This window comes from Vulpes vulpes, chromosome X (genome assembly GCF_048418805.1).
Source record: "Vulpes vulpes isolate BD-2025 chromosome X, VulVul3, whole genome shotgun sequence".
NCBI classification, from domain to species: domain Eukaryota; kingdom Metazoa; phylum Chordata; class Mammalia; order Carnivora; family Canidae; genus Vulpes; species Vulpes vulpes.
In genome coordinates, this window is record NC_132796.1 from 734,056 (window position 1) to 760,016 (window position 25,961).

The window sequence follows — 25,961 nt, forward strand, 5'->3', positions numbered from 1 at the left end:
ACGAGGAAGGGCTCCTGGCAGAGACATTCACAGTGTCATCGACAGAGATACACCTGAGGAGAGCTGGCCCATTGCACCTCATGACTGCCGAGAGGTGACCTTCACAGCCAGTCCCCATCCATGACACGATGTCACCCACTCCCTGTGACGTTCAGCTGACCATGATCACCAGCCCTGTATCTGCATCCCACCAGGAGTTAGTGTGTCCTTGTCCAGATGAAACGTTGCTCACTCTTCATCCCACTGTTGTTCATCTCCTCACCCAAAGGCCCTACATTGGAGATATTCGATGCTGTCTTTGTGTCGCCAGCCCCCATGGCCCTTCTGCTTAGCCTTGTCCTGCCACGAGCTGCAAACCTGCTTCCTACCCACTCCCCTAGGTTCTAACCAATAAGGGCGCTCAATAAACGTCTGATGAATTGAATGGCACAGAACTCAGTCCATGGCAAAAGCCAGCAACTCCTGCCATCCTGGGCAGAGTCAACGACCCATCAGATTGACCTTGGGAAGATGTGCTTGTGCACATGAATGCTGAAGGGGCGTGGCTACTTGAGGACGGGGAGCCGGGGACGCATATCCTGCTCACTTGTGTGGCCGTCACACCCCTGATCAGCTGTCTTCAGAGACCTAAGAGGCTGATGAACTTACCCACCGTTCACAGGTTTCTTAATCATATATATACAACGAAAAAACATCACCGGAAGGGGGAGGGCGCTAAGGAGAAAGGGGAAGTCTCGGGTTGAAATGTCTCTGCAATGCAATCAGTGTGCTCACTTTCTGACCCAGCAGAGAGCTGTCCAAGACAACAACCAGATGTCGGAGCGCCAGGAAACCGAGGAAGCAAACAGGTGGCCAGAGCGGAGCCTGGTGCAGTGGGGTAAGGTCGCTCCCTTTCTTCTCTGACCCTCAAACGTACCCTGTCACTAGGGTACCTGTTCCTCCTCCTGTTGCTGCTGCTGGCAGCTCCTGGGAAAGTCAGGGGGCACCCAGGGGTGGGAGCTGGGAATCTCCAAATGAAGGTGCCCAACAGGGAGGCGGGGTAACTCCAACAGCACATGGGCACTGTGTTAGAAGGTCTGAAATAGCGCCAGGGATTGACCAACTTGCACTGGGAGCAGGCTAAGCCCCTCATGCAACTCTGCGTGAGTGTTAGAAGCCGCTATGGATTACTCCAGAGTCTTGGATGCAGGTGGTCATCCACACAGGGAAGCGGTGGTCCCTGGATCCTGGGGAGGCACTTTGTTGGCAGTGGCTTGTGTCAAAGCCCCCGGCAACAAGTGCAGAGCTGCTGGCCATCCTGGACCACAGGTGTCTTTGGGGACCACTGCATTTCACTCCTTGTCTTGCCCATGCGTGGTGATGGGTTGCATCCACCCACCACCCAAGCCCCCGACTACAGGGAGGTCAACATCCAGGTTCACCCCAGGGATGCCCACAGGCTGGGAGCACATGCACTGCCCCAGTCTCTGATCTGACCCCAATGACAGATGGAGCCGGTATCTGTGGAGGTCTTAGGAGGAGATAAAGGGGAAGAAAACCCTGTCTGGAGAAAACCGAAAGAAGAAGGGAAAGTGGGTAGTCAGTGGACAAAAAAAGAGCAAAGTAACGTCTGAGTTTTCATTCATATGAAACAAGAGGCTCAAGCAACTCTGCAGAGTGGGAGGGAAGACTGCAGAGTGTTGGTTTCTTGGGGTTGGGGTCCTCCTTTGGGAGGGATGAGAATGTCCTGGCTCAGGTAGAGGTGATGGCTGAACACTCCCCAGTGCTAAGTGCTGGGGAGTTGTACCCTTTAAAAGGGTGGATTTTGCCCCCGGTCTTAAAAATCTCCACGGGCTTCAGTTTCTCATCCACTTACATGAGGATACTAGGAAATCCTCCCTAGGATGGGTGTGAGCGGGAAACTAGGAGCCGGGTGGAACATGCCTATGCTTGGTATGCCCAGGCGATGGAGAAATCACGGCGCCAGTTACTTCACGCGGCCCCCAAATTATCCTCCGCAGGGTTTGTCCTCACCCTTGGCCGAGAGCCCCAGGTTATGACTCACCAGCTTATTAAAACAGCAGCCCTTGCTAGATCACCTTGCATATCACCGTTGGGTAGGTGATAACGTTTGTTGCTTGTTTTTTGAGGGTTTTTTTAAAAGTCAAGTTTACAGAAGTTTGCTTTTGCTCCATCACGATGAGCAAAGAGAACAAAGAGAAGCGAGAGGAGTTCAGTTTAGAGGAAGCGGAATGGGGAACTGTCCAGCTCAGGGTGTATTTCCATGCAGATTCCCTGTGGGGCATGGGTTGGGGTGTGCATGCACAGGCACCAGCTTCATGTAACAGTCGCAAAGCAGGTACTATGGGAGGCTTGAAAAAATGAGGAGAAAAGCAGATTCAAGAAGCTTGCGGTGGGGTGTGGGGGTGGTGAGTGGAATGAAACCCCTCCATGCCCTGCTGCACTGCACCTCCCCTTCCTGATTAAGGACAGCTCCGCTCAAAGAAGCCAGGGTGTTCACACAGACTGCAGGTGTGAAAATCAGGGCAGAGACGAGGCAGGAATAGCGAAAGGCAATGGTAGGGTCAGCCACGACCAAGGAAGGGTCCACCCTGAGAGCCCCTTGGGTGCACTATGGAGGGCATCACCCCCCTCAGGGCCAAGAACCCCAGACACGACACAGAGAAGGGTTGGGTGGAGCAGGGTCTAGCTCGTAGATGGAGGAAGCTGGGAACTTCCTTATAGCGCTGGAGTAAAAGGTGTGTGGGAGGCAGGGAAGTTGGGACAGGTCTGGTCTGAGATTCTTATTTCTTTCCTCTTTTATAGCAAGGGTGGTGCCCTAGGAGGGAGTGGGCTCCAGGAGGTTAGGAGACAGGACGCGAGGCTGGGTGCTGCTCTACAGGTGCACTCAGGAACAGACGTGCACACCTGGCTTGGGGGAGCTGGCTGGACTCTGCATCGTTGGGAAGGCTGAGAAGCTGGTGCAGGTGCAGGAGGCAAAGAGGCTGTGGCATCTACACAAGCCAGTCGACCGTCAATAGACAGGTGACCCATGAACGGCACAGGGTGGGTGGAAAGGAGGCAGGTTGTTGGGGAATGTAGAGAATGAGCCTCACAGCTCAGACGTATGCAGGGGTAAGGATCCGTGAGGTAAGGGATCCTACAGAGGGAGAGGAGCTCCCTGGGTGGGGCTGCACATCAAGGAGAGGAGGAGCCCAAATGTGCTGAACTGGCCACATGTGGGAGGGAGATGCTGTGTCCTTGATAGGAGCTGGGCTGGAGAGGAGTCCGAGGGGAGAAAAAGACAGTCTGTGAAGACAGGTGCCAGCTGGGAGGCGAGGACATGGAGGTCCAGGTGTCGTGGCAGGGGTGGGGGGGTAATGTCAGGAGTGTGATGACTGGGTCTCCAAGAAGCAGACACTGGACAGGATGAAATAGGGGAGGAATTGCTGAGAGAAAGGTCTGAGAAGGAGGAGGGAGGGAGGAGGAAGGGGAGGAAGAGAGGAGGAAGGAAGGAAGGAAGGAAGGAAGGAAGGAAGGAAGGAAGGAAGGAAGGAAATTGAAAAGGAAAGAAGGAGGGAAGGAAAATAGAGAAAGGAAAGAAAAAAGAAGGAAGGAGAGGAGGAGGTAAGGAAGGAGAGAGGGAAGACAAAGGAGAAGGAAAGAAGAAGGGGAGGAAGGAGGGAAAAAGGGAAGGAAAGTACAAAGGAGGGAAGAGAAACAGGAAAAAAAGAAAGAGGGAAGGAAGGAAGGAAGGAAGGAAGGAAGGAAGGAAGGAAGGAAGGAAGGAAGGAGGGAGGGAGGGAGGGAGGGAGGAAATTTGTGGTCATTTGTTCCATCAGCCCCCAGGAAGCTAATACACCAAGAAAAAAGAGGCAGTGTTTAGACGGACAGACTCTATAAACCCAAGGAAATTACAGAAAGCACGATTGTGCACCATAAAAGAGAGAGAAAGGAACCTCCAAGAAAAGACAAGGCCCTAAAAGGATGAGGTCACAGGGAACACAGAGATGAAGAGCAGCAGAGGCGGTTAGTGGCCGAGAGGGAGAGAACTACGTAGAGACGTAGGACCCCCACTACCAGTCAGCCAAAGAACAAGCACCAGCAAAAATGCCCCCAGGGCAGTGGTGGGCAGCCCCCAGGATGCCACCCCAAACACAAGCAGAGCATCAGGTGTTCTCTGTTGAGTGCAGCTTTGTGGGACCACAGCCCTTCGCTTCTGTACTTATGTGTTTAAAAAGTTTTTAATAGACTTTGTTTTTTTTGAGAGCAGTTTTAGATTTACAGACGAATTTAAGTGGAAAGTACAGGGGATCCCTATGTATGCACTTCCCCTTTGACCCAGTCTACACTATTATGAATATTTGGCATCAGTGGGGCCGTCTATTATCATTGATGGGCCAATATTGATACATTATTGTTGATTAAAGCCCACAGTTTACATTACAGTCACTCTTGGTGTTGGACATTCTATGGGTTTGGACAGATGTATAATGACATATATCCAGAATAATAGTATGATACAGAGTAGTTTCACTGCCCTAAAAATCCCCTGTGCCCTCCCTACTCATCCTGTCCCTTCCCCAAACCCTGGTTTTTCACTGATTTTTTTTTCTGTCTCCATAGTTTTCCCTCTATCAGAATGTTGTAATGTTTGAATCAAACAGGATGTAGCATTTTCAGACCAGCTTCTTTCATTTAGTAAACGTATTGAAACATCCTCCATGTCCCTCTGTCACTTACCCCTTTTCCTTTTCCTCTTTTTTTAAAACATACCCTTTTTGATTGTTGCAAAACTCAAGTTTTTTAAATAAAGGAAAAACTTAAAAAAAAAAACCTGTTATTGTCATAATGGAAACCTGGCCTATCATTTCTTTTTCTACTACCCAAAAATCCATTCTAAAAACACTCAGAGCATGTGTCAATTATATTCACATTAAAGTATTTTATTTATTCATATATTTTGTAAAATATTATATTTATTCATTCATGGGAGACACACACAGAGAGAGGCAGAGACACAGGTAGAGGGAGAAGCAGGCTCCATGCTGGGAGCCTGATGTGGGACTCGATCCTGGGTCTCCAGAATCACACCCTGAGCCAAAGGCAGACGCTTAACTGCTGAACCTCCCGGGCATCCCTCACATTAAAATATTTTTTTATGTTTTTGAAGATTTTATTTATTTATTCATGAGAGACACACAGAGAGAGGCAGAGACATAGAGGGACAAGCAGGCTCCATGCAAGGAGCCCAACATGGGACTCGATCCCGGGACTCCAGGATCACGCCCTGAGCCAAAGGCAGACGCTCAACCACTGAGCCACCCAGGCGTCCCCCTCACATTAAAATATTTTAAACAAGAATTTTAAAATTTAAATTATACAAACAAGAAAAAAGAGAAAGCCAGAACAATGAGAAATTTATGAAAGTGGACGTAATATTCGCCCAAAAGCTAAAATCACTATTAGGTGTCAGCCATGGCTTCGAGGCTCATCCGAACGATGAGTCAAGCTGGATGTAAAGCAGGTGGGTGGATCTGTAGAGTAGATTCGCCGGGCAGTGGTAGTATTTCCCCACACATGTGGGAGATGGTTTTGCAACCGCCTCTCTCAGGAAGTTGATCCTGGAGAAAAGAGAAGTCAGCGAGCCGGTTCCTGTTTTGTGTGTTATGTGGGCTCCGGAGGAGGTGGACGGGCCCGGCCATTCTCTGCAGGTGGAATTGGAATTGGAAGGGCTTGGTGAGCTTGTGCCCTTGGTCCTGTCCCTGCCCCCCGCCCCGAGGCTGGTTGCAGCCTGTAGACCCTCTGTAGCCAGCAGTGACCCCCTAGCTGGCCAGGCCAGCAGGCTGACCATCAGGCTGGGGATGGTCCTATGTCTTCCTGCAGAGCATCTCCCCGAGGAAACCCTGCTGAGTCCCCCTCCCGAAAACTCCCATGAGAGCTGATTTCTTTAAAACGTGACTGTACCTACAGGGCTTCCTCATCCCTCAGGCCGTCCCACGAGACTCGTGGCCACAACTGTCCTGCTCTGCATGCTATTGGACCCAGTCATCCTCCAGACTCTAGGGCACCAGGGTAAGTGTGTGAACCTGTCTGACCCTTCTCCGACTGTCTCATTTCTACATCCTGTGTGTCTTGGGATACATCCTGATGGCCGAGTCCAACCTCAACCCATCGTCGCATGTGTTGGTCAGTCAAGTGACACAACGCCAGATGCTAAAGTGTTTTCTTGCCCCGTTCTAAAAGGCCCTTCCTAATCCTGCCTTATGATATGGTCACGCACCAGAGCTGCAAAATGTGGCTCATCAACCCTAATTCTGGACAGTGGGACATTGGGGGGGGGGGTCTCACCCTGGCAGGGACTTTTCTGCAGGGAGTTGTAACATCCTGACTTAAACAGGTGGACAGAGGAAGCAAGGTGAGCCCCCTCTCCCCGCCGTAGCAGGTGGCAACATCAACATCAACTGACTAGTAGCTGTCTGCCTGCAGTAGCTGGATGTTGATTATCAGGCCACGTATCACCATTTTAGGAAGGATTAAAGGTGAACATACTCTGGTTTTAGGTGTATATGGTGAGGATCACTGGGAGGGATATGGGGTCACTGGGGCATTGGTAAGAAAATGGTGCTGGCCAGAGGGCTGAGGAATAGGGACACTGGTGGATGGTCAGAAGTTAAAGAATGCTGCCCTCCTCCAGGTGAAATGTACAGTGTCAGAAGACACCGGTCAGGAGAGTTCATGGGGGACCGGGTAAGGACACCAATAACTCCCATTCTTCCCCAAGGGATGTTCTCAGGGACCACTCCCCAGGGCTAGGAGCCCCAAGAGCTGCTGAGTCGCAAATTGCTTTTGCATTGAACCAACCTCTTGAGGTCAGAGATGTCATTGCTCAATTCGGTGAGAATGGAAACCAGGGAACAGAGACGTTAGGCAACGTGCTGGAAGTGACACAGCCGGTACAGACAGAGAGGGGACTCAGACCCACGTCTGTGTTTCTAAAAGGGGCTCTGTTTTTAAAGTATGGACGGTGTCAACACAACGTCTTTGCTGCCCCAAGAAAGGAGATAAGGGAACTGTGGGGATGGCTGTCTCCCCATCCTCCACACAGAAGGCCTGTGGGAATCTTCATGTACTTTCACAAAATCCGTGCAGTCCAGCCTGGCCTTTCTCCTGAGGGTTGTGTATGGAACTGATGGACTCTCCTAACTCAAGAGTCCACGGGTCCAGGGATGTGCAAGAGCTGGCTCAGTCCAAGGAGGGGATGTGCCCTGCATGCATCCATGTCATCAGATTTCTGTTGACCTTTGAAGACTTCCTTGGTTGGGTATGACCTTGGGGGCATATGAAACTCTTGTAGGACCCACAGGCTAAGACCAAGATCCATAGAACTGTTGTGGATGGACAGTCATTGTTGTCTTGGGCTGGGAAGGTAGGAGAAGTCTGCAGGAAGCCGAGGACATGCCAGGGAGGGAGGAGGGTCAAGAAACTCAGGAGATAAGTGACTTATTTGCAGGCCCTGGAGACCTGGAGAGAGGTGGTCCCTGTGTTGGGGGAGGTGGGGTGGCACCTGGAATAAAGGAGGATGTGGGTATGAGGCATCCAGCACAGAGGCCGTACATGCTGAGAGACTTAAAATACAAATGGACAATGGGCAGAGCATCTTTAAGAACAGAACCTGGCCCGTGAGCTGCCAGGGGACCAGCCTCATCTATGGGGACCAGCCCAGAAAGCCAGCCTGCTGTCTCCAAATCAGTCGTGCAAGGAGCCAGATGTCCGTCCCCATGACAATCCAAGGAGTTAAAAGATCACTTCTGGAGCAACCAGCCCCCAGTGGACCAGACTTGATCAGTAACTAATGGCTTCCCTATGTTTTGACCCCACTTCCTATATAGGACCAACCCGAGAGCCAGGCATGGTCCCCTAACCAATCCCATGGGATGCCCTACTGGTAGTGAGCCACCTGCATCGTCCCCACACCCATAGCCTCTGCTCAGGGCACAACCGAAAGGTACCTTTTGTCCACTATGAGACTTGCCCGTTGCCTTGTCCACCCTTGAGTCTCTGACGAATGCCAGTGATGGCCGACTTCCTTACCATAGCAAGCTCTGAATAAATAGCCTCCGTCTGCTCTCACTCGGTCGGTCTTGGAGTACTTGCCTGGTAGGCATCCTCACGTAGAGGGAACACCTAGGGGGACAGGGGTAAGGGACAGCCTGTCCCAGCCTTGAATTTTGCTTATGAGACATGGGATGGGTCAAGAGGCAGTGGGTAGAGATGGGAAAGCGATAATCTTTTAATCTGGTGGTCCCGTCCTTCAGATCTTACAACCGTGGAAGGATTCCCCAGTCTAAACATGAAGTTTGACTCGAGGAGAATGGAATTGAGCTGGGACTGCAAGGAAAACACTACGTACCTCGAGTGCGTGATGGTCCACAAGGAGAAAGGGCCAATCGAAATAATGGTAAGATGGATTTGATACGGACGATCGTCATCCTTTACAAAGCTCTCATCACTGTAGAAACAAAGCAGCGATAGGCGGGAATGGGGACCATGCGTGTGACATCTGGGACACATCTAGAGGCCATGCTTCTAGGTGAACCGGGGAAGTTAGCGCTGGCCTGTGGTCAAGACATGCCTGATGGCCTGATTCTCTGGGGGACTGAGGAAAACGTCTTATCCCAAAAGGAAAAGGAGTTCAGGGCTCCCGAGGAAGGAGCCACAGCCCAAAGCTCCTACGAGTTCAGACACGGCACAGGTTGTAGGGTGGGACCCTCGGGGATGCTCAACCACCTAAAGAAGGGAAAAATGGGGTAGACTGGTGGGACGGGGGATCCAGGGCAACACAGGTAGATTTCAATCAGGCACCCGAATGCTCCCAGAATTTCCAGGGATCTCTTTCAGGGAGGCAGGATTTCCCACAACAGGCATCCTGGGGAGGATGAGCGGCTTGTTCTGTGACTTTCAGGCTTCTGTGTCCCTTCGGGGGATGTTGCACAGGAAAAACGCCCTCCTGCCAACAGAAACAGTAGCCTTTTGCTCGGTTGATCCATCAAAAATCAGCCACTGGTCAGATTTAATCCCAAGAGAAAGAAATCGTGTGGGTTCTAGGTGTTTGATGGAAACAAAGTAACCAAATGACTGGATACAATGTAAACATTTCTGTGGGAGAAAAATGATAGGACAAGAAAATGGAATAAACTAAAAGACGGTCCGGTAAGCTCCGTAATGTCTCAAGTGGGGAGAGATCTCGCTGCTCAGAGTTGTGATCCATCAGCATCACCTGGGAGCTTTGTTACAAATGTAGAATCTTCCTGGTCCCACCTGGAACTCGCTGCACCGGAGTCTGCATTTTAACGAAACCCCTAGCGACTGAGGGCACCCTGCAATGGGACCTCTATTCTGGCCTCCTAAATGCTGTAGACCACTGAGGCAAGGTCCCACCTTCACCAGGGCACGCCGACATCCACCCAGACAACGTATGTGGGTGGTGGTGGCATCACAGGGCCAGTGGAAGAGCAAACAGCGTGGAGAGGAAAAGAAAAGAAAAAAAAAAGTTTCCTAATGCCCTGGCTGGTTGCGTCTTTTTAGCTCAAGGAGAATGAATGTCACTGCAAGTTTCCGGATTATTCTCTCCATGAGGGAGTCACGTTCATGGTTAAAGTAAATAGCGTCCAAAGACCGATTCCAGAAACACTGGTCTACACTAACCCAGGTAGGGGAAACATCACAGTGATCCTTCTGCACATCACTAGCCCCAAGGTAGATCCCTTCCCTTTTTCTCAACTTTTTTGAGATTTCCTTGGCATGTAGGTATTAAATATATTGAATTATAATATATAAATATATTATTATATATTAATGTATTAATATATACTAATATAAAATTATTGTATATAAAACATTAATGTATATTTATAAGATATTTAAATTAAAGCCTTAATATACATATATGTTGAGAAATAATCACTGCAATTAAGCTGTTATCCCTCCCTCCAGCCCCTAGAAACCACGATTTACTCTCTGTGTCTTTGCATTTGCCACGTGTTAGCTATTGTGAGTAATACTCCAACGACCGCGGGAGTGCATATATCTTTTTGGGATCCATATTCCATTTCCTTTGGAAATATGCCCAGACGTGGGATTGCCGGGTGACACGGGGGTTCTAATGTGAATATTTAAAGGAATTTCTCCTGTTTTCCACTGTGGCCACACCAGCTTATATGACAGACAGCGCGCAAGTTCCCTCTTATCCACATCTTCACCAGCATTTACCTCTTGACTTTTTTCGACTAGTCATTTAGCAGGTGTGAGGTAATAGCTCGCTGCCGTTTCTATTTGCATCTCTTTGACGATGAGTGATGCCGAGCACCTTTTCATGTAGCTATTGGCCATTTGTACTTCTTCTTTATTTTTTTTTATTTATGATAGTCACAGAGAGAGAGAGAGAGAGAGAGAGAGAGGCAGAGACATAGGCAGAGGGAGAAGCAGGCTCCATGCACCGGGAGCCCGATGTGGGATTCGATCCCGGGTCTCCAGGATCGTGCCCTGGGCCAAAGGCAGGCGCCAAACCACTGTGCCACCCAGGGATCCCCTATACTTCTTCTTTAGAAGACATTCAAAACTATTCAGTCCTTTGGAATTTTGGGGGTTTGGGTTTTGGGGAGTTTTTTTGGCCTTTGGGTTTTTTTGCTATTGAGTTCTTTGAGGTCCTTATATATTTTGGGTATATATATATATATGGATTGCAGATATTTTCTCCCATTCCATAGGCTACCTTGTCACTCTGTTGATTATTTCCTTCACTGAGTGGAGACTTTATAGTTTGACGTAATCCCAGTTGTCAATTTTTGGGTTTGGTGCCTCTGGTTGTGGCGTCATATCCAAAAAAATCATTGCCAAGAAGTCTTTCCCCCATGTTTTCTTCCACTCGTTTTGCAGTTTCAGGTTTTGTGTTTCGATCTTTAATCGATTTTGACTTGCTTTCCATACCCAGTGCGAGATAAGGATCCTCTTTCATTCTCCTGCTTATGGTTGTCCAGTTTTCCCATCACCGTTTAGCAAAGAGAGAATCCTTTGTCCATTGTGTGTTCTTGGCATCCTTGTGGAAGGTCAACCTTGTTGACCATAAGTCCGTGGATTTATTTCTGGGTTCTTTTATGTCCCATTGATCTATGGTGTCTATCTTTATGCCAGGACCATACTCTTTTGGTTACTGTGGCTTTACAATGTATTTTGGGATCAGGAAATGTAATGGTTCTAGCTTTGTCCTTCTTGCTCAAGATTGCTTTGGCTATTTGGAGTCTTTCATGGCCCCATATGGATTTTAAGATTCTTCTTCCTATTTCTGTAAAGAATGCCATTGGGATTTTGATAGGGATTACATTGATCTATAGATCACTTTGGGTAGGTTGGATATTTTAACGCTATTAATCACTCCAGTTCACAAACACGGGATCTCTTTCCATTTATCTTTATGTTCTTAAATCTCCTTCCTCAATGTTTTATAATAGTCAGTGTACAAGTTTTTCACCTCCTTGGTTTAAGTTTATTCCTTTTTTATTCTTTTTTGTTGCTATCAAAAAAAGACTATTCCTTTATTTTATTTTATTTTATTTGTTTTTATTTATTTTTAAGATTTTATTTATTTATTCATGAGAGACACACACACACAGAGAGAGAGAGAGAGGCAAAGACACAGGCAGAGGGAGAAGTAGGCTCCCTGCAGGGAGCCTGATGTGGGACTCAATCCCGGGACAACAGGGTCACGCCCTGGGCTGAAGGCAGGTGCTAAGCCGCTGAGACACCCAGGGACCCCCTTTTTTTTTTATTTTTGAGTAATCTGTACACCCAATGTGGGGCTTGAATTCACAACCCCAAGATCTAGAGTCACATGCTCTACTGACTGAGTCAGGCAAGTATCCCAGGATTATTTTTTAATTCCTTTTTTGAACAGGTCATTGTTAGTGTAGACAAATACCACTGATTTCTGCACATTGATTTTGCATCCTGAAACTTTATTACATTCTTTATTAGCTGTAACAATGTCTCTTTTTGTTTAGTCTTTAGGTTTTTCTACACGTATGGTCATTTTATCATCAAAAGAAAATAATCTTACCTCTTTTTTAATTTGGATATCTTTCTTTTTCTTGTCTAATTTCTCTGGTTAGGACTTCCCATATATGTTAAATAGAAGTGGTGAGAGTGCCTACCTTGGCCTTGTTTCTTACCCTACAAGGTAAGCTTTCAGGTTTTTTTCCATTGAGTGTGATGTTAGCTATGGCCTTTCCATATTTGTCCACTATTGTGTTGATAGAAATTTCTTCTATACCTATTTTATTTTTTTTAAATTTTATTCATCCATTCATGAAAGACACACACACAGAGAGAGAGAGAGGCAGAGACACAGGCAGAGGGAGAAGCAGGCTCCATGCTGGGAGCCCAAAACAGGACTCGATCCTGGGGTCTCCAGGATCATGCCCTGGGCTGAAGGCAGGTGCTAAACTGCTGAGCCACCCGGGCTGCCCTTCTATACCTATTTTACTGAGAATTTTTATGATGAATGGATGCTGAAATTTGTGAAAGATGTTTTCTATAGCTACTGAGACAATCATGATTTTTTATTTCATTCTATTAAAGTCATGAAGCACACTGATTGATTGGCGTGTGTTGAACCATCTTTGCATGCCGGGGATAAATTCCACTTGGTGGCGACACACAATCCTTTTAACATGCTGTTAGATTTGCTTGCTAGAATTTTGTTCATGATTTTCACCTCTACGTTTATTAGGATATTGGGATGTGATTTTCTTTTCTCATGTCTTTGTCTGGGCTTGGTATGGGGGTGATCCTGTCCTCCTAAAATGAATTTGAAAGTATTCCCTCTTCTATTTTTTTGGAAGAGTTTAAGAAAGATTGGTGGGGCACCTGGGGAGCATAGTTGGTTGAATGTCCAACTCTTGGTTTCTGCTCAGGTCCTGATCTCAGGGTCCTGGGATCAAGCCCCAAAGAAGGTTCTCTGCTCAGCCAGGAGTCTGCTTGGGATTCTCTTTCTCTATCTCCCTCTGCCCACATTGTCTCTTTCTCTCTTTTTCTCAAATAAATAAATAACATCATATAAAAGAAAAAAGGATTGGAATTAATTATTCTCTGAATGTTTGGTAGAGATTCCCACCGTGAAGGCACATGATCCACTTCCACAAATTATTTTGTTTTTGTGGCTTCTCAGGTGGGAAGGGCACAGCTGCCCAAAACTTCTCCTGTTTTATCTACAATGCAAACTTCATGAACTGCACTTGGGCAAAGGGTCAAGCTGCCCCTGATGACGTGCAATATTTTTTGTACATACGAGACTTGAAGTAAGTATTGACCTCGATCGTGGAGACAACCCTGGGAAGTACATTGGGCGGTGGAGGGGGAGCCCTAGTTATCCTCTAAACACTTTGGAATTTTATAGACAAAGAAGGGAAAGAGAGTGTCCTCATTACTTAGAAGACTCAGGAACCCACGTGGGATGTCACTTGGAAGACCTCTCGGGATTAGCGTACTACAATTACTTCCTGGTGAATGGTACCAGCCAAAGGACAGGAATCCAGTTCTTTGATTCGATTTTGTCCTGGAAGAAAATAGGTAAGACCAAGGACGTCCTGTGGTGTAAAGAGATACTTAACGGGTGAACCGAACAGAATTTGCGGTAGGTTTGGAAGAAGAGAAATGTATTCTCTTGAAGTTCTGGAGGCCAGAGACCGAGAAACAAGGTGTTGCCATGGTTGCTTCCTTTTGGAAGGAAGCCAAGTAAAGGGTGCAACCCATCCTTTTACTCTGAATTAAACGGGGTGACAAGATGTGCCTGCACTGTTGGTGGATCCTCCTCCACACCACCACGGAAGCCAGGGTCCTTCCAACGCCCCCATAGTCCCCGAGTGCTGGCCTTGGCACTACCCCAGCCCAGACGGGCAGGGGTATTGCCCACATCTGGGCAGTGAAGCCCCTCGGGACAAAAGAGAGTATGTTCAGACCAGGAGATGGAGGTTAATTCTGGCCCATTTGTGCAGCTCCAAGTGGTAGCAGGCATCGCCTTCTCTTGTCTTTTTTGGAAACCCTGTTGACAAATGCCAACTCTCCAGTGAAGCTTCACAGGCCATTGGCCACCCTCCTTTCCCACCTCCAGGCTCACCTGTTGGCGGAGATCCAGATGTCTATACCCAACCAGGTGGCAGGGGGGCACCCACATCCCTGGGCCTGCATTTCCTGCAGGCTCAGGAGACACCCCCTTTCTGGACAAACCTCCCATAGCCCCAACACGGCCACCCTCCTTCTGAGGGAATCCCTGCCTTTCTTTTTCCATCCGCATGTTCCTAACATTTTTATCTAACCCAGGAAATCCCAATATTATTTCAAACTTCAGTCCTCTGCTGTTGTGACTTGCAATTAGAAATGCACATTTGGTCTCTGCTTCCTGACACACAGCCGCCAAAATGGGAATTTCCCCTGTGGAGAGCAGTAAATGTGCCTTTTGTTATGTTGAGGAGGTGACCGCTGAAAAGCCCCTAAGGATGGGGCTGGTTACCAGGGGGACAAACCCTGTGATTAGAGGATTGGAACTTTCATTCCTGTCCAGTGTGTGACCCAAAAGGGGCTGGTGGTTGAGCTCAACCTCCAACGGGCCATGATTAATCAATTGGGTTTACATCATGAAGTTTCTGTAAAATCCCAAAATGACAGGGTTTGGAGATCTTATAGGTTGGCAGACAACATGCAGATTTGGGCAGAGAGGTGCACCTGGTGAAGCTACGGAAGCAGCTCCACGCCCATCCCTACAACTGGCCCCACACATCCATTCACCAGGCTGTTCCTGAGTTAGAGCCTGTGACAAAAACCCGTGATCTAGTGAGTGACTTGTTCCCTGGGCTCTGTGAGTCACCCTGGAAGATTAATGAGATCCCAGGAGAAGGTCGTCGGATGCTCATATCTGTAGCTGGTGGGTCAGAAACACAGGTGACAACCTGGATTTCTGAATGGCGTCTGATATAGGGCCTGAAGGGCAGCCTTGTAGGGTTGAACCCTCTACTCTGTGGGATCTGACACCATGTCCAGGTAGATAGGTTCAGTTGACGTGTAGGACATCCCAACAGGTAGACTGAGAATAGCATAGTGGTGGGAAGAGGGACCCTATCTATCCATCAGAACCGGGTGCAGAATCCTAAATACACATCACAACCGTGAGCAAGGGAGGAAAAAATAAATCCGGAGTGTGCTTCCCAGTGAAAATGCAACTCAGTTTCAAGGTTCATTGGGATCAGACACACGGGATGTGGATTTACAACCAAGTTGCCCTCAAAGGGTTTGGGTAACGGGATCCACTCTCAGGGTTGAGATGGGAATGCACGCTAGTTAAGTGGGATCAGACACAGGATGCCCATAACGCCCATCCCGACCATTGGTGGAACCCCCCGTAGAGGGTCACATGGGATATCGTTCATTGTTGAAGGACCCTGGAGCTCCGCCGGTCTTCTCAGACATGCATGCTCTGTCCCCATTGGAAACCAGCCTCGGCTGTCCCCACGGTGGCCCCGTCCCTGGCCAGTCCCCATATTTCCATCCTTCCCACACGTTGGGTTCCCCAACCCCTCCCTGCAGCCTGCTAGATGGTCCTGTGTGCACACCGCTGAACCTGCACACAAGCCAGCGGTCCTCTCCTTCCTCAAGACGCAACACTCCTATCCACGGCATGTGCCTCCAGGTGACCCCGGGAGCTGACCATCGATGTGCAGCCCACAGAACTGGGTCTGGCCTCTGAGGCCCGGTGGCAGCCTGGTGGCTCAGGGAGCGTCCCGGGTTCTCGTTACAGAAATATACAGCCCGCCCAACAACATCAGCGTGCACTGCAACGTGTCGCACTGTCTGATCCAGTGGGAAAAGCCTGTGACCCGACACGCCCTGTCCAACAGGGAGTTCAAGTACCAGCTGGACATCCAGAGACTGGTGAGTGGACTCTGCCCCCAGGCAGGACACTGTGCCGCACAAGGAATGGGGAACCCTCCCCGTGACCCAGATCAGTGGAGACGTGCGGGGCTGGGTGATGCACAGGGACAAACACAGGGACGGCTGTGCTGGACAGGACATGCCCTGGGCGCGAGGGTCACCACCACGGCCAACCCCACAAAGGGGGCCACACACCCAGGTGGATCCCAAAAACCTTCAGAGGATCTACAAGCAGGTGGAGGACAGACAGGACCTTCTGCTACTTGTCCACTTGGATCCCACCTGAGGAAGAGGGATTCTCTCCTCCACACCCACCTGTGCCCAGTGTAGACAAGGAGAAGGCTCTGCACCATGACCACCTGGATTCAGCATAGAGAAGGGAACTCTCAACTCCACATCCACCTAAATCCAGTGTAGACAAGGAGTACTCTTTGTTCCTTGACCACTTAGACCCAGTGTAGACAAGGATGAGCCATCTCCTCCACATCTACCCGGATTCGGTGTACACAAGGAGCATCCTCTTCTCTACATCTATGGACCCCGTGTAGACAAGAGAGATTCTCTGCTTCATGATCACCTGGAATCAGTGTAGACAAGGAGGACACTCTGCTCCACCTCTACAAGACCCAGTATAGACAAAGGGGAGCCCTCTCCTCCACATCCACCTGGACTCAGTATAGACAAGGGGGAGCCCTGTCATTCATATCCACATGGATCCAGTGTAGATAAGGAAGACCTTCTGCTCCATATTCACCTGGAGCCAGTGTAGACAAGGAAGACTCTGTTCCACATCCACATGGACTCAGTGTAGACAAGGGGGAGCCCTGTCATTCATATCCACATGGACCCAGTATAGACAAGGAAGACCTTCTGCTCCATATTCACCTGGACCCAGTGTAGACAAGGAGGACTCTGTTCCACATCCACATGGACTCAGTGTAGACAAGAGGGAGTCTTCTGCTCCAACTGCACCTGGATCCACTGTAGATCCTCTGCTCCATGTCTGCTCTTATTTGGACCCATCAGCAGGTGGTGTTCCAGGACAAGGCATGATCAGGGCACATCCTCCCTTGGTGTTCGAGTCCATCCACCCCTGTCTGGGTGACTTGAGGCAAAAGTAGTAGAGAGGGAGCTCAGCCCTTCACATGGCCCTGTGTAGACAAGGGGGATGTGGGTTACCCCTGACTGCACTCAGAGGGGACGATGAACGCATCCTGTAAGAACCCTCGAAATAGAGAGGAGTAAACCTAACTCTATTTTTTTTTTCCAGAAAAATAAGGAACACAGCGGGAACCAACTGGTGAGTTAGAACTCGGACCCAAAATATCACCCCGTACGGTAACGTGGACACACCGCCATGCATACATGGCCGCCATGGTGGCCAGGATGGGGTGGGCTGTGAATGAGAAGGTGGCGGCTCCCGGGAGGACCGTCCCGTCAGTGAGGTAGGGGTGGGAACAGTCCGCCTGTGGGAACGGGGCTCATCTGGTCACACGTGCTCGGTCCCGTTCGTTCAAATAAGTGACTCTGGTCATACGCATCCATGTTGGTCAAGAGTAACCGCCTTTGAGCTTTAAGGAGACTGTGGCTTCCTTCACACCCCTCCTAGAGGACGATCCTCAAAGTCCTTTATGGGGTATCCTCCTCCGCCCAATGGTGAGCTTTTACCCCATTAATGACCTCGCTGGGACATTTCCCGGTGGCGGCTCTGCGCGTGTCACGTGTACCTGCTGAATGATTTCTGCATCTATGTTTTTTTTTTCTTTTTTTCTTTTTTTTTTTTCTGCATCTATGTTGACGAGCACGGGAACCCCACGCGGGGTCCCGTGGTCATCAGAGGCCCCCCTCAATATGCTGATTCATTGAAGCTTTCCCGCAAACTATTCTGTATGCCGGACATGCATTAATTTAATGAACCACGTATTTCTAGACGGCACGGATGTTCCACGCCGTGAGGTCACTGTTCTGCTTTCCGAGAGCGAGCTTCCGTCGTCCGTCCCAGGGTGGGGATGGGGCGGGTGAGTGGGGAGACGGCCGCCTCTGACAAGACATCCCCATCCCCGCCTTTCCGAACACGGGGGGCCCCGCATTCAAAGTTTCTCTTTTGTCCAAAGATTGAGGTGTCTGGTAATTGGGAAAATAAACACAACTTCCCGAGCCCAGAGCCCAGGGCCAAGCATACTGTGAAAATACGGACCTCAGACGCGCGGATCCAGAGGTGGGGTTCCTGGAGCCAGCCTGTGGAGTTCGGTATGTGTCCCCGGAGCATCCCCTGAATTCATCTCTGACCCCTTCCCATCCCCATCCCCAACCCCAGAGGCTCACAAGGGTTTCCATGCACGGGTCTCCACGATGCTCTGGGTTTTTGGGGGTTTTTTTCCAAAGAAACACCTGCTAAGCATCAAAGTTGGGTGTGTTTCCTCCTAAGGAGGAGGAATCCTCATTCCAAGGAACTGAATGACCTACACCTTTCACCACCTTCCTCCCTGAAACCTTTATGAGTTTGCAGGAATTGCATGGTTTGGACCAAAAGCCAACCAGGTGCTCAAGAAATCTGCATTTCCGCACTATTCCTCCCTCCTGGATATTTCCATAGTGTTTTAGCAAGCATTTGATGCATGCTATTTTCTTTTTCATGATCCAAAATCAAAGACTTAGGGATCCCTGGGTGGCGCAGCGGTTCGGCGCCTGCCTTTGGCCCAGGGCGCGATCCTGGGGACCCGGGATCGAATCCCACGTCGGGCTCCCGGTGCATGGAGCCTGCTTCTCCCTCTGCCTGTGTCTCTGCCTGTGTCTCTGGCTCTGTCTCTCCTTCTATCTCTCAAGAATAAATAAATTAAAAAAAATCTTAAAAAAAAAAATCAAAGACTTGTATAAGGGCGGGTATAAAATGCCTGTGAAATGTTTATCCAGAGGTAAAACATAAGTTCGAAGGGACGGAGAAGCAATCGATGTACCCACCGGGATGGGACAGCGGGTTCTTAGCTACGACTCCAAAGCGAGCAACAAGAAAATTGAATAATAAGTCAATTGGTGTTCATTGAAATTAAAAACTTCTGTATCAAAAATAAATAAATAAATAAATAAATAAATAATAAAAAAAGTTAAGGGATCCCTGGGTGGCTCAGCGGTTGGGCGCCTGCTTTTGGCCCAGGGTATGATCCTGGAGCCCCAGGATCGAGTCCCACGTCGGGCTCCCTGCATGGAGCCTGCTTCTCCCTCTGCCTGTGTCTCTGCCTCTCTCTCTCTCTCTGTGTCTATCATAAATAAATAAAACTAAATCTTTAAAAAAATTTTTTAAAAAACTTCTGTATCACGTGGAATGAGCACTTTTTCAGTGAATCTACTATTATTATAATTATTATTATTATAAGAGGGCACATTTCATATGTTAATATGGAAAACTCTCAAAACGCCGGACTCTCAATATGGTTATGATCATCCTTCTGGAACCGGAGTTTTTAATTGGATTTTTTAAAAATTGGATTTTTTCATAGTAACAGCTACAACGTGCTGTGTTGCAAAAATAATGAATTGTAAAAAGAGCTCATCCAGATGATAAACGACAGCAAAGACAGATCTAATACTAATTGTGAGGTAACTTTGGTCAAATTGTGCACCTGAAAAAGTGTGTTTTTTAAAAAGTCCATTTTTTAATTCATTTATGAATTTTAAACTCTTAAAAAATTAATTAATTAATTTATTTATTTATTAAACTTGGGGTGGTCTGGTTTTATTATTTTTTTTTGTATTTGTTTAAAGATTTTATTTACTTATTCATGAGAGGCAGAGACACAGGCAGAGGGAGAAGCAGGCTCCATGCAGGGAGCCCAATGCGGGACTCGATCCGGGATCCTGGGGTCATGCCCCGGGCCAAAGGCAGACGCTCAACCACTGAGCCACCCAGGTGTCCCGGGGTATGCAGGGTCCAGTTTTATTTTTTTATTTTATTATTTTTATTTTTCAGGATCCAGTTTTTTATTTATTTATTTATTTTTATTTTTTTTAAAGATTTTATTTATTCATGATAGACATAGAGAGAGAACGAGGCAGAGACACAGGCAGAGGGAGAAGCAGGCTCCGTGCAAGGAGCCTGATGCGGGACTCGATCCCGGGACCGCAGGATCGCGCCCTGAGCCAAAGGCAGGTGCCGAACCGCTGAGCCACCCAGGGATCCCCCAGTTTTTTTTTATTATTTTATTTTTTTGTTATTTTTTTTCAGGGTCCAGTTTTAAAGCGGGCTGTCACGTTATGGTTTGGGCGCTCCCGAGGGCGCTTTGGGGGAAGGTTCCGGGATGAACACTTTCCTGAGGATTTCCCTCGTGCTCTGAGCGTCTGTCCTTCGATGGCTCATCTGAAGGGGTCTGTGGTGTGTCCTCCTCTCTCCGCAGGCTCCGACGACCCCGAGGCCAGCCTCGTGCACATCTACATGCTGGTGGTCCTGGGGACCCTTGTGTCCGCCCTGATCATCGGTTGCCTTTTGAAAAGGTAACTCCGGTGGTGGGTTGGCGTCTTCCTTGCAAATGGGCAGGACGGACGGGGTGCATGTCTGGATGGGGCTCAGGGCGCCCGCTGGCGTGCCGTCTGTCTGGGGAGCTCTAGCTGCTAGCCGAAGGGGGCCTCGTCCTCACCCACGATGGGCAGCCCTGGACACTCATTCTTGGATGCTTCCAGGCCCCCGAGCCAACCCGTCCGGCCCCCACACGTCAGCTGCACACTGGACTTCGTCCGAGCTCAGCGGTGCTTACACAGGGCTTGCACTCAGCCTCACGGCAGCGAGCTTCCTCTTTGTGGAGTGCTTTCCCCTCCAACCCCTCCGCTGGCGATTCATTTCCACCCGATAAGCCTCACCGGGTACTCAGGGATCCCCCCGCTCCCGACCCACTCCCTTCCTGGACGCCTCCAGGGAGCCCAGCCTGAACCTTCCCGTGTACCTGCTTACCGCCAGCCTCTCCGCGGGCTCCTCCCTGGGCGGCTACCACGTCGTTTCCGATGTGTGATCTCTGCACCAAGCAGGGTCTCGCGGCGTCTCGCAAATGCCTCTGAATGAACGTGCATCCATGAAATCATTAATTCCCACTTGCATGCACGTTGCATGCAGATTGCATGATGTTATGCAAAGCACGGGGACTTTCTGCAGCTGGTGGTCCTCCTGCGTGATGTGGGGACCCCCTGGATGTCCTCCTGTGCTCACCCCCGAGGCCCCGCACCCTGGTAGGGCATCCTGGGTGTATCTCCCTCACGATGGACACGCGTGTGGCTAACCGCATGGGAATGCTGCATAAGCACAAGGAGAGGATGGCGCCCAGGCTGCTGGATGCACGGGCAGCTTGGCACCACCCCGTTCTTCGGGGACCCTGAACCCGCGGGGCCAAAGGGGAACAGGGGCATCCTCGTGACCTGCTGCCGGAACGGGCACAGACCACATGCCTTGCACAGGGACAATTATCTTAATGAGAAGCTGTCTGAGTTTCCTGCAGCCACAGGAAAAAAATGACCACAAACCAGATGGTTTGAAATATGAGAATTTCAATCTGTCCCAGACATCTGAGCTCCAAGAGGGGCAGGACCATCAAGGTCCAGGGCAGAGGCTCCGGGAGGGTCCGTCCTGCCTCTTCCAGAGTCTGGAGCCCCAGGCGTCCCCAGGCTGTGGCCGCATCCCTCTGGTCTCTGCCTCCATCCTCTGTGTCTGCGTCTCCTCTTCTGTCTCTTCCAAGGACCCCTCATTGGACGTAGGGCCACCCTCATCCAGGACGACCTCATGATTCCATCTGCAAAGACCCTATTTCCAAACGAGGTCCTGTTTCCAGATTCCGGGACTCAGGACTGGAATTTATATTTTTTGGGGGGGGAAGCCCCTACTGAGCTGAGCAGAAGCAACTCCAGGTGTCCTGCAACGGGAGGTGCTTTTCCTGAAATAAGAGAAAAAAAGCAAACGTGCCTTTGAAAATGCAGGAAGACTCTGATGTTGGGCAAACATGACATCTGCTTTAAGTAAAATCTAGGTGAAAATTAGCATTTACGTAAAAATGTTAGGGAAAAAAAAACGATAAATGCAGCATGTAGACAGAAAACCTGCCAGACCGGGAAGCGTGCTCTCGGTGGTTGCATGGACGCAGGAGGAGACACACGCGTTGTGATCCTCAGGGACTCTGGAGGCTGCCCATGACCTGCCACGACCCCCAGTCCCATCCTTTCCCGTCTCTGGACCCAAGGGACCAAGTGCAGGTTCTAGAAAGATCGTCACGGGCGTCCCTCTGTGCTCCTGTAGCCTCTGCTACTTGCTCAATCATCCCAGAGCTGGCTTGTCCTGCTGTGAGTCTCCCGTGAAATTGTCCTACAGCACGCGGTCCGGAGGCGTGTCACTGGGGGGTGGGGGAGACGTGTCCCGCGTCCCCATGTCCTCAGGGTCTTTCCTTCACACGTTTCTTGTCTTACCAGGTTCCTCGCATCTCGGAGGCTTTTCCCACGGATTCCACACGTCAAAGACAAATGGAACGACAACCATCCGTCTGACCACCAGGTAGGTAAGGGCGGGGGCATGGGGAGGGGGCGTCCTGGGCTCTCCTGCGTGTCCATCCGAGGGCGTCCCCATGGGCAGTCCCGCAGATGCCCTCTACTAAGATACCACGCCCGCGGGCCCCGGCTCCCATCTATACCCAGTGGCCAGCCAGGTCCCACTCGCGAGGCTCCCGAAACCCCAACACCCGAATCCTCCTTCTCCTCCCTAGGTCATCTGGGAGAAGTTCGCCTCAGACCCGCAAAAAGCTGACAACGAAGAGATCGTGACGGTGGAAGAAGTCACAGCAGTCACAGCGGCCCCGGCCGGCGTATGAACACGGACACTTCCTCCCCGGATCATTCTAGAACCTGCGGGGTGGTTGTTCTTTTTTTTTTTTTTTTTAATTGCTTTGAGCATTTATTTATATAGTGTTCTATTTTTTTACTTTTGAACAATGTGATATTTTGTAAAGGTACTTGTCGTGGGAGGGATCGTGGGATGCCCGTGGATCCTGACCCCAGGATGCACCCGCTTCTCGCCGTCTCCGCCACCCCCTCCCCAAAGAACAACGACCCCCTTCCTTACATTACGGTGGCTCGAGCGGGGCCGGACGGGGTATTGTCATCTTTGCGGACATTGTTCTGTGCACCCCATGGGGACCGGGATGTAGACGTCTTTGGGGACGTTATCCCGACCGTGACACGTGGACCAGGATGTGGACAACTCCATCCGCAGGCACCAGCAGCGACGGGACGGGATTTCTCACGGGGATCCTGAAACCCTCTGTGCGCCTTGACCTTCGAGACACACGGCTACAGAAACCCCGCAGGCCACGCGCCCACCCCCATGACGTTAACCAACGGGGAAGCACTGAAGGCGGGTCCCCTCGAGCCAGGAAGCAAGCCCCACATGGGCAGTGAAGTGGGCCATGAGGAGCCGCACGCCCGCGTCCCGCCAAGACCTACGGAAAGTCTTGGAATCCAGTGACAGCGTGTCCTAGGCCTCGGATTGCAGGATGAGGACACAGCTCCGGGGGGGGGGGGGGGGGATAAAATGTATCTGGAAATTGAGATACATGTAGATACAGACACCCCACCCGTATGTAGTTAGAGAAATAGAAATAGAGGGAGAAAAGAGAGCGGAAAATATACATACACAGAGGGAGACAGACGGGTACGTATTTGGAAAAATACGTAGGAAATATATACAAAAACATACATATGAAGACGATTTGCAGAGAGAGCTCAGGGAATTGGCTCATGAGGTGCTGGGACTGGTCAGCGGGAAGCCTGCAGGGCAGGTGGGCCAGCTGGACACGCAGGTGACAGGTGACAGTGCACACCTGACCCCGAACTGTTTCTCTGGGAAATCTCCGTTTGCACCTGAGATCATCACCTGATTGGATGCAACACACGCCCAGTGTGACGTATCTTTTAACGTTGGCTGCTTGTCGATTTTTTTTAATTTTTTTTTTTTTTTTTTTGCTTGTGCGGTTTTTTGTGTGCCACCTAGAAAACACCATTAGGGGAGTGTTTGATGGAATAACGGGGGGGGCTGTCACACGTCTGTGTGGACACGTGAGCTGACAATCATGGAACCACTTATAGTGGGAATGCGTGTCGATGTCCCAGGCGACACCCTGCACCCCTGCACCCACTTGTCCCCTCCCACGGGCTCCTCTGTGCCCAGGTGGGTCCACCTGGTGGGAGGAGTGCCTAGCACACACCCTACAATCTTTACTCGGCAATTTGCTCCCAACAGAGTTCCAGGGAACAAAATTGTACACTCAGGTCCTGAAGTGATGCCACAGCTGCTGATCCCGACTTCAGAGGTGTCGGGGGCTCCCGTCAACCGGCTCAGCAGGAGACGAAAAGTGAAACAAAATAAAAAAATAAGCCAAAAAAAAGCCTCGATTTATAGCATTTTGTGTTTACTGTGCTGCAGATCCTCCAGCACAGCCGTCTTAGAGCTACCAGTGGCTGGTCTGCAGCTCTGAACATTCTTGGTTGTTCAGCATGGACCCCCCAAGGGCTTACTAGGGGGCTCCAGCTCGGCCCCACCACGCAGGCTCCAATAGACCCTTCCTGTGAGCATGGACAGCATCAAAGCTATGCCCCTTGCACTTTGAACTTTTACCCCCAAGAGACCCAGATGGGACCAAAACATTCTAAGCACAGAAAACAAAAAATCGGGGACCCCTGGGGGGCTCAGTGATTGAGCATCTGCCTTTGGCTCAGGTTGTGATCTCGGGGTCATGGGATCAAGTCTCGCATTGGGCTCCCTGCATGGAGCCTGCTTCTCTCTCTGCCTGTGTCTCTGCCTCTTTCTCTGTGTCTGTCATGAATAAATAAATAAAATCTGAAAGAAAGAAAGAAAGGAAGAAAGAGAGAAAGAAAGAGAGAAAGAAAGAAAGAAAGAAAGAAAGAAAGAAAGAAAGAAAGAAAGAAAGAAAGAAAAAGAAACCAGGAAAGACAGACAGACAGACCGACCACAAAATGAGGCCGGTGGAACAACTCCCCGGGGGCCGACAGCACGTACCGAGAATGTGCCCCCCCCCCCCCACCGTGGAATAGAGGCGTCTGCCTTCAGGCTCCTGTTCCCCTTTCCTCGTCCCTTCAGCCTCCATGACGCCTTCCCTGCTAACCCTCAACTTCTGCAAAAGAGCGACTTCCTGCATTTCTGAGCGGATGATCTCACTTATCAACACATTAGTAGGAATTTGTCACCTCCCTCCCAGGCCGGTTGCATTTCACCGTCGTAGTCGGGTGTAAGGGTTGATGGTTTCCTGGGGTTTAAAGGGATCTAAACTCAAAGGGACGAGGTGGTGAAGACACTTCCTTTGTTCAGTGCACATTATCAGTGGCCATGGTGTGACCCCATAGGAAAGACTCCCCCCCCAACCCCCACCATGAGGTCATCAAGTACGAGATGAATGAGATGTGGTGAGAGGATGATGCCCCCAGGAGAAGCAGTTCTGGGTACAAAGGGACCCCAAGACCCCACTGCATTTAGAGTCCTGGAAATGGCCCTGTCTGGATGTGATGGGGTCTCACCCCAGGTCTTGGTCTCACCCCAAAGGGTGCCCAAGAGGACTGGGGTCAGCAGACCACCTGGGTAGGAATTGTGTCCACCAGGTGAGCCAAGGACAACCGTCTTCAGGCCCCACATCTTGTAGGGTCAGGGTCGGCTGTGAGGACCAGCTGTGGCCTGGGCGTCATGTGGAGCAGACCGGAGGTGACGATCAGGACCCTCGCTTCTGATGAGAACATCACTTCCTCACGTGTGTGCTCCTGATCCGACCGGTCTGAGGTCACCCTCAGCCTCCGTGCGCTCACATCGTCAGGCGAAGCCACCCCCACCAGGGGAACTGAGCCCGGGTAGATGGCATGTCCTTGCAGATGCACAAAAAAAAGTCCCACATGCGAGACCAAGCTCTCTGCCTGGGGTGGGAGGCCTTCTCCTGCAGGAAACCTAAGAACTGGGCATGCACGGGGTTCAC

General features: G+C 50.1%; 1 protein-coding gene across 6 annotated transcripts; it reads left to right on the plus strand.

Annotated features, from left to right (window-relative positions):
• The first annotated feature begins 584 nt into the window (after positions 1-584).
• CSF2RA (colony stimulating factor 2 receptor subunit alpha) lies at positions 585-24,368 on the plus strand. Of its 6 annotated transcripts, none has more exons than XM_072744933.1 (13): positions 585-661; positions 790-877; positions 5,953-6,054; positions 8,298-8,440; positions 9,568-9,691; positions 13,205-13,334; positions 13,433-13,605; positions 15,827-15,960; positions 17,231-17,260; positions 18,075-18,210; positions 20,352-20,448; positions 22,402-22,483; positions 22,692-24,368. In XM_072744933.1, exons 2-13 carry the CDS (start codon positions 814-816, stop codon positions 22,794-22,796), a joined length of 1,320 nt encoding a protein of 439 aa, XP_072601034.1. In that variant the 5' UTR covers positions 585-661; positions 790-813; the 3' UTR covers positions 22,797-24,368. The 6 variants fall into 6 exon arrangements, 5 of the variants coding, with proteins under 5 accessions (XP_072601034.1, XP_072601033.1, XP_025840394.2 ...); XR_011998340.1 differs by lacking the exon at positions 585-661 and adding an exon at positions 20,635-22,275 and having other exon boundaries at positions 732-877; XM_072744932.1 differs by lacking the exons at positions 22,402-22,483; positions 22,692-24,368 and adding an exon at positions 20,635-21,126 and having other exon boundaries at positions 593-661.
• Positions 24,369-25,961: the final 1,593 nt, after the last annotated feature.